The following is a 9,110-nucleotide window of genomic DNA, read 5'->3' as shown; positions in this document are numbered from 1 at the left end:
TTAGGGGGTGCACACAGTTTAATCTCACAGTAACTTTATTAAACTGCTCTGCACACACACCAGCTTCTTTTGCTCACTCTTAAGTAGTCTCCTCTGCCTTTAATCAAGACCTGTGTACATAAAGATGGAGTAAGAACTCAGCTGGTTGCACTGTGGCTCCCTGTTTGAGCCTTTGCTGAAACGTGGTTGCGTGAATCACACCAAATGTTCCCATCCCTCTACAGAAACAGTACACTGGGGACTGAGGTGGGGAAAGAAAGATATGAAAGCAAGAGATTCAGTGAAATAGGTCATATTAAGTTGCAGCCAACTCATCAGGTCCTGGGCTCAGTGATTCATGGCCTGATCCAAGGTTCCTTGAAGTCAACAGAAAACCTGGTGCTTACAATAGTTAAGTGGAGAATTTAGACAATTACTCTCATGGTGGTTCATGTATGACCATGCAAGCCAAAGTCTCTCTCAAATGGAAGAAATTATAAAACAGTTACCCTTCACACTGACCCAGGCATCCACACTCATGACATTAGTGGGACTCATAGATTGGAATGACAGACACATTCATGCACACATTTTTATGGGGGCTTTGTCCTGAATGCAAAAGGGGCTGGGTTTAGTTATCACAGGCTAGCTTAAACTGGACCTGCTTCAGAACTGAGCTAAAGAATTAAACCACACACAGACAAGTTAGATCAAGCAGGGCTACCAAGTGTTAGTTAAGTCCAGCCAATGGGACTTGGAAATGTTAGGGATGGTGCTGTCATGAACAGGTTTGTTAGGTGAGAGGGACAACTTGTTTGGACCGGCAGACAAAGCCCTTCCTTGTTGATGTGCAAAAAACCCCAAACAAAACAAAAAAACCCACAACTGCTCCTGGGAGACTGACCTTTTTCAAGGCATTAACTGGAACCTTGCGCACATCAGACTTAAATGAGATATGGAAAGCACACCCAGAGCTAAAGATCTGCCCCAGATGCCAGCTTGTCTTAGCTTCTGAGAAGAAAAGATGCGCTCTCTTTCTCATTCCCTCCCTGCAAATGCACCATCACGAGGGTATCCATTTAATGCACAGATTCAAAGAGCACCCCCAAGTTCAGATGATGCTTTGAACCTTGCCTTCATCTTCCATCTCTGCATGAGTTTAAGGAGAAGTCTCACAAGAACAGACTCTCCGATCATGAGATTTCTGGCACCACCTGCATCCAGCCTGGTCTCAGTTTCAGGAAAAACAGCCATGCCTAGGCATGCTGGAGGAAGGTTCATATTCCCTCTCACAGTCCCAGATGGGCTTACCAAGCTGTTCTCTAAACAGTTACAGCATTTTGGAAGCTGCAGTGTCCACTGGGGAGCAGTTGGATATAGAGCTGAGTGAAGCTGCATTTAAAACAGTAGGTCTTTGGCAGGGAACAAGAGTAGGGCAAGGAGACTCCTACAAGTCAAAGAGGCACAGAGGGAGGAGAAGGAAAAGAGCCTTCCACCAGCCAAACCCCACAAAGGGAGGGAAAGGGACAAAGAGGACAACAGGCCTTCCAGCAACCATATGAAGAAGCAACAAATCACAGAAGACAGAGAGGGAGACTGTCCTAGGAAGGAGCTGTGGAGTCACGTCTTCCTTCACGCTGTATCCCAACAACCTGGGTCACAAGATTATATTCTGTTTCTCAGAGCTGGCTTGAGAGGAGCACTATGCCTGCCACCCACGTGCTATGTGCTTGCTAGCTCAGACCCCGGGTGGAAAACCAGTACTTCTGAGTGTCAGTACTGATCCTGCAGCCCACCCAGCAACTTCTGCTAAACAGTCTGCCTTGCCATCAGATAAATTGTTCTACAGGTTTAAGGGACAATCCACCAGGCTCCCCCTGCAGGTTGACTCAAGTGCCTCAACTTCTGAATAACCTGGTCCTTGCGCCTGGTTCCATTCATTCCTTCCCTTCCAGAGCTCAGATCCCAAACACTTGTCCCTTCATTTGCCATTTACTCTCATGAAAGACTCTCTCAAGCTGTTCATCAGCTTCATCCCCTGCTCCAGCAATCAACTATCCCTCATACAAAGGTGGTGAGTGCACTTTAAGTAACAGCCATAATAATGCAAAATAAGATGTTGTTACATATTCATGAAGCCTGATTTAACAGCATCATTATTTCTGCCTCTCCTCTCCCTGGACCCTGTGTTAATGAGCTGTGCTGGGTTTGTGTTGGATCACTGAATTACAGCCCATGCAAACAAGGCGAGGAGGGCTGTTCTCTCCTCAGCACAGATGTCATAACTTAGCAGCAACTTAACAACCGCTATGTTGGCTCAGCGCACTGGCAGGCCCAGCTGTGGGCCATGTCTTTCACACCAGTGCTGCCCCCTTGTCATGTGTGCATGGAGCACCTGGTCAGCTCTGCAGAGGGTCCTCATTTGGAAGGAGTGACTACTTTCTGCTGCTCCTTTCTATGGGCTAATTTGAAGCCCATGGTTTTGAGATCTTTGTTATCTTGGGGGTTCTGGCTGGAAGTCAGGTCCTTTGAGGGCCCTTCCCACCCTGGAGTTCTGGAAAACACAGTTCAGATCCAGCGTGTGAGGTGAAGCAGAAGGAGGATGTGTGAATTTCCCAAGAGTAACCTGAGGCTCTAAAGTAGGGTTACCATACATCTGGGTTTTCCTGGACATGTGCTTTTTTAGGTCCTCTGATCTCCATCCGGGCAGTTTTTTTGAAATCTGAACAAATGTCCGGTATTTTGCTCTGCTCCACTGGTGGGAGCAGGGGGAGGGCAATTGGAGGCAGGGGGCACCACGTGCATCTACACGTGCACACACACGTGGCAGGCATGCAGCCTGGCAGGATGGTGGGAGCAGCCTTGGCAGCTGGATGAAGATAAGTCTATGGGGAGTGGGGGTTGGAGGGTCAGGGCTTAGGGACTGTCTGGGGGGTAGGGGTGTGCCAGGGCCAGAATCGCTCTGTCACCACCTACACAAGTTGGAGCCACCAGTCATTGCGTTCCAGCCCAGTTGGGACAGGGGCCGATGGAGGTCCCCTCCAGAAGGGCTGGGGGGGAGCAGGGGAGTGAGGGTCACAGCTTGTGGGTATGAAGTGAGGTGTCCCTCAGACAGATGTCCCTTTTTTGGAACTGGAAATATGGTAACGCTACTCTGAGGGGGTTTGCAGCTCAGTGGAGCCCGGTAGAATAACGACTCACATCATCCTAAGTGAATGAATCCCACAAGCTACCCAGACAAGAAAGGACCTCTCTTTCCCATAGGCTACAAACATCTGCCCTGGGCCAAGAAACCTCTGGTCTGGTTCAGCTGATACCGAATAGCATGTGCCTCCCTCTGGCACTGAGCTGAGCTGCTGAGTTAGTTGCCAGTCATTGGCTGAGCTGGCAGAAGCTGCACTGACCTGGTCTTAGTTAGGAGTTTCCTCCTCTGGCTTGAGCTGGAAGAAGGCTGAGATCAATTTGCATTCTGGGTGCAGATTTGAAATCAGGAAGAAGGAAGGTGGGGGATTGCGAATCGGATCTCATTCAGGTTCTGGCAAAAGTTCCAGGTCATTCTTTTATTTTATCTAAACGTGTTTGGTCAGGCCTAATAGCTTGAATCCTGCTGAGTGATGACATGTTCCTTGCAAAGTAATGTCCAAAAAGTGACCTGATGGGGCAGCCTCTGCCTCAGGGCAGCTTGTTTGTGTGTGTCACTAGAAGAAAAGGAGGCTGTGAAACAGCCATCTGCCCCTCTCTCCAGGCAACTGAGCTCCAGCTAAACGGCATGTACCCAGTCCCATTTCTGAGAGCCAGGATTGGTTCAGACCCCCCCCTCTATTCAGTGGATGGAGGTTAAGAATATGCAGCCATTGTTATGCAGGAGATGAATCTCATTTATTTGTAACCTGTGGCAATTCCTTTTGTTCTCGGCTCAGAAAACCTGCTGGCAGAGTCTGCTGTGGAGCGAGGGGACCATTAAAAACAAAGAGTTGCTTTCAATTCCCTTTGAAGTCCAATTTGCTGCAGTAAAACTGCAGGAGAATTAACCAGCTGGGCTTAACTTTGCAGAAATCAAGGGAGAAATGTCAGTCCCGCCCCACCAGAGCTGGGGCCCAAAACACAGGCTGTAACAATTGGGCCTGAGGCAGGGCTGTGCTTCTACCCTGCCTGAGTGCTGAGCTCCAGAACCACGGTGCATGGAGGGGAGTAGGAGCAGGAGAAACAGACTTTTTTCACAGTGAAGACAGGAATGTATAGCTGGTACAGATACTTGGGCTGTATCCACAACTGTCAGCAGCTGCCCAAAATAACTCTGTCCAAGAGTCACGGCAGAAAAACAAAACAAGATCCTGAGTCTCGGGGCCAAGCTCTGGGATCCCTGATGGAGAAAGCAGAGCCTCAGCGGAGATGGTCCACCCCCCACAATGACTCTTGGTAGCTGTTTGTACTGCCAAAGCAAAGTGGCTCAGAAGTACAGCAAACAAGCTAGGAGAAAAATTTCAAGCCTGGCCTGACTTGACCCATCACTTCCCCACAAAGGTCCATAATAGTTGGGCCTATAAATATTTAAAAGATTGATCTTCATGCACCTCTCTGCCCCTTGGGTTTTCTCCAGGTGCAAAAGCAGAGGCATCATGAGTAAAGCTGTTCAGCATCCTGGACACAGGCAATGCTAAGGATGTTATTAATGCATGAGCATAAGAGGGAATGAAAAGATCTATGCAACAAAAGAGAATTTAAAAACAATTATTCATGTGCATACATACCAGGTATTTGGGTATAAATTTTCCTTTATTATCTATATCTGGCAAAAGAGAGACACTCATGGACTATGTGGGCCAAATTCAGAGTTGGTGTAGATGGCTAAGAAACAGAATGGTTCTAGTCATAAAAAGTACAATATTGATATCAGATCTAACTAGCTTGAAAACATGTCTTTCCTGCTCACTCAATAAAAGGTCAAAGTGAAATGAAAGATGCTTTATTTGTATTTGGCTGGGGAATGTGATTATGAAAAGGAATTTTGATTCTTCATATATACGAACGTAAAAAGGTGGAGAGAGAAAAGCAGTCCCTTTCACCTTGACTAGAGCAGAACTGTTTCTTCCAGTGAGTGTTCTTCTGTGGTCTAGCTTGAAAGAACTCACGTTAAGGAGTTCTCTAAGTGCTGAGATCGCACTGTGAGAAGAGCTTTTCCTCTGGTGTTTAGCCAAGCATCTCCTTTTCTTCACCTCATTCGTTAATTATTTATACATAAAAATATGTAGCTTCTTTTGGAGCCTTTTGGCTCTGCTAAATCAATAAATATAATTTGTACAGTATTAACAATACCCCATCAACAGTTGGCAACTTCAAAAGTGTTCTGTTTTCATTCTACAGAGATGACATGAGGGATGTATATGGCTTTGTATGATATTAGAGCTAGGTGAATTATTCAAACTGGTACAATATCCAAGTTTAGCCCTTTGTTCTGATCACAAGATACCCCAGAGCAAGAAAGCAATTCTCTGACATTTATTCATTATATGAAAATACTCACTGCATTATTTGGCCTTTTTTTGGCTTGTTATATTTATTGGTTGCGACCAGGTATCAGCAAGCATTTGATATGTGATATGCAAATATTGATTAGTCGTGACTGGTCAGACAAGTGGCACCGTATCGATTCTGTTCTTCACAGGAACAATTGCTCAGGCATTCAGAACACGAACACCAGGGAACACAGTTGCAAAGTTAGTTTTCTGAAAGTGTGATAGCACTGTTCATTTGCCACAAGCAACCCGTGGAACCAGACTTCCTGAAAGCCACTGGAAAGTGAGTATGGTTGAAGCATGAACCAGGCTCAAATTCCATTGAGTGTTTGTGGAAACCTGCTTGCAGCATTTGCCCAAATCTAGATTGCCCAGCTGCAAGTTGCTTTTGTTTTATAAAGGACCATTCTAAAAGCTATGCAGATCCCCAATGTCTGAACACAGATTGTTTTAGAGAGAGCAGTCCTGGCAAGGACAACAGCTGAGCACAGAGCTGAGCTGAATTCCAAGTCCTCTAGGACCTCCCCCTGCTCCAGCTCTTTGTCTGGTACATGCTAAGTTTCTACATAGTCAGCCTAACACAATACCAATGGGAAACCAATGAGAGACCACTCACTAACTGTAGTAGGCGTTTGATAGGTTTCTACTTCACCAGGCCCTGGAAGGATGAGCACCCTTCAGCAGACAGGAGTGGCTGAGGGCTAGGAGGCATTTCTATTGCCACTGTCTTACCTGTTGTGTTAGTGAGCTGGAAGGTGATTGACTTGTCCGGGATGCCACAGACATTTCGTACAGACACTTGACAGGTATAACTGGCATAATCCTGAGGCCTCAGATTCTTCAGCTTCAGGACTTTGGTTTCACCCTGGGGGTTTGGAAAGAAGAGAAGCAGAGTAAACAGAATGACAGACTTGCCACACACAGCATTTGGCTGAAAACTGAGATTCTGAGAGATTCCAGTTACCTGCAACTCTCATCAAAATTGATGGGAGGTGCGAGGACTCAGAACCCCGCTGGATTATCCCTGATTCCTTTGTAAAAGAAGCAACAAAGTGGCCATGGTAAGACTTCCAGCAGCAGGGATTGGTTCAGATCCCCCACTCTGTTCAGTGGATGGAGGTTAACAATAGAGAAATAAAAGCAGCAACCTTGCCTGTGTAACCCAACAGTATTACCAAGAAGTTTTACAGATAATCTCTTGACAACTGCTGTCAAGATCATCTTGCAAGAACCTAAAGGGCCTTTAACTGCTTAGGGCTGGATTCTGACCTCACACTGATCTATCAGTAGTAGCTCAGATGAATCCGTGGAGTCGCATGTAGTAAAGTCAAGGTAAGCAAGATCAGATCAGGCCCTTAAACTTTAATACCTAGCTAAATACAGCATGCTCAACAGCTAAGCTGCAAAACATTGTAATAGAGGAAAAAAGGGTAATTTAGAGACAGAGTCAAAGAAATGTCCAAACCTTTCTGATCCATTTGCTCTAGATTTGAAGCTCATTTACACTGGCATATATCCAGCAACTGCAATGACTTTAATAGAGTTACCTCGGATTTTTTATCCTAGTGTAACTTAGATCAGATCTTGGCACTCTGTCAATTACTGGCATACTGCAGAACCAGAGTAACACTGATAAATTAACAAGAGATAGGTTGTGCAAATGTATATTTATAAGCTATGCTTATGGAAGCTCTGAGGTGGTTTGGTACCCTCTGCAACTCATATGTCTTTATATGACAGTTTATCTCTGTCCTTGCATTTGTGTAAGTATCTTTTAGCAAAATTTTCAGTACAAATCTGAGTGTGTGGAAAGGTATCATTTTGACAAATCCTCTTAAAACAACTGCATGGGACAAGACATAGAGCTCAGGCACGCTAATATACAATGAACAAGTAGTATCTGAACTGGGGGAATTAGATGATAAATACCTAGGAGACGGATACTCGTGTGAAAAACACCTCCTCAGAAATTGGTTGCTATGCTGCATGAACAATGCCATTTACAATGTGCAAGCCAACTAATGATTTACACACACAGCCAATGTATTGATCAGTGAGGGCTGTGTAAATGTGTACCAGCCCAGTTTGTAAATCCATTTATAAAAGCATAAACTGTTAAGACTTCAATAATTTGTTAATGTACATGTTCACCTAAACCTGACATTGACACTATTTTATCTGGCCTGACAGAAAGAACTTGAACTGTGTTTTGCTATACATTATGCATCGGCGCTCTGAGACAATAGCTAATTTATAACAGTTTTACACCACTGTAATTTGGCTAATCTCAATTCCAGCTTTCAGTCATCACAAGTGAGACAAGACTCTGTGTAAACAGCACACTTCTTTACCACTTTGTCTCTAGCTGGCAGGTGGGAATGAGCCATCCTAGCAAGGATAGGTCTTGACAGGAAGCCACATGATATCTGGCCAGTAACACGCCAATACAGCCCCAACAGGAGTTAAACTGCAACATTTATCTTGAGGACACTATTCCGCAGCCTAACAGATCTTATCATTAACCAGCTCCTTCTGATATTCAGTCACGATTTCACTGAAGAGGCAAAGACTGAGAAGGTAGAAGAGGCTTCTTCTAAGGACTTCCATTTTTGTAATGGACAATACAAAGCCTTGCCTCAGGGCCAAGGGAGCTGCCAGTGACATCCATCCCTTTTTTATGTATCACAGGCCCATAGTGCCATGCTCTCTTTCCCTCAACCTCTCTGTTTTACCTCTGGCTGAGTGTTTTCACTGAATACAGGAAAGACGGGTTTCACTAAAATACGAACACTGCCCTGGTTAAACTGAGAGTTTGCCTGGGGCACGGCTCAAAAATCAAACCAAGCCAGAGTCTGCTCAGAGCCCAGCTTCCAGGACTCAAGTTAGCAGAGTGATGCAAGGGATGAAATGGTCCCCTCCAAAACTCCCCATAGTTTCACATCTCCCCATAGTTCATCACTTCCCTGTGGTGCCTAATTGCCTTGTCAAAAGCACTGAAGTCAGTTAGTTACTGAGGAATGTTCAAAGCCACAATGTCATGGAGTGGGGCCCTAAGAGCGGCTGTGATTTTCCCTAGCACCCCCTACCGTGCCAAGTTTACTTCAAGCACCCTCAAAATCTCACCCGCCATGTCTTGATCTTAAATATTAAAGGGAGGCTGCCTTTCGTCCTCTTGGACATGGTTTTCTCCTGCTGGCACTCGTCTTGTTCTTACAATGGGGTTTCCATGCACCCTGGCCTTATGGGCTCCAGCCATCCCTGTACCACACCCCAAGCCTTGCTGATCTACCGGACGTTGTTTGGTCTGTTTCACTCTCTGTGCCCCACCGGTGCTCTGGCTTGTCCCGCAACCTGCGCCCCACTGGCACTCTGGCTTGTCCCGCTGCCCCCTTTGCTCTGGGGCTTCTGCAGCCTTGGGGCTCAGGTGGCCGTAGCTGTGCCTGGCCCCAAATCTCCTCCTCAGGGTCTTGAACCTCCTGCAGGGCTCAGGCAGCCTCAGCTTTACCTGGCCTCCAATTCTCTGCTCCCCTTCTTGGGGCTGAGGTCAGTGCACCCCCCGAATACTGCGCCCTCTCTGGCACCAGGGTCCCCACACTTCTGTGGAGCCCCTGTGAG

General features: G+C 46.2%; 1 protein-coding gene across 4 annotated transcripts in view; it reads right to left on the bottom strand.

The window, feature by feature from the left end:
- MDGA1 (MAM domain containing glycosylphosphatidylinositol anchor 1) overlaps window positions 1-9,110 on the bottom strand; it is a 383,343-nt gene that overhangs the window by 277,032 nt on the left and 97,201 nt on the right. For all 4 annotated transcript variants that reach the window (XM_019527003.1, XM_019527001.1, XM_019527004.1 and 1 more), the window contains exon 5: window positions 6,228-6,360. In XM_019527003.1, the coding sequence (XP_019382548.1) occupies window positions 6,228-6,360 (133 nt within the window). The remainder of the gene's footprint in view (window positions 1-6,227; window positions 6,361-9,110) is intronic.

Source organism: Gavialis gangeticus, unplaced genomic scaffold (genome assembly GCF_001723915.1).
Source record: "Gavialis gangeticus isolate Ggan-Ray unplaced genomic scaffold, GavGan_comp1, whole genome shotgun sequence".
Classification (NCBI taxonomy): domain Eukaryota; kingdom Metazoa; phylum Chordata; order Crocodylia; family Gavialidae; genus Gavialis; species Gavialis gangeticus.
This window is presented reverse-complemented; position numbering and strand designations above follow the sequence as displayed.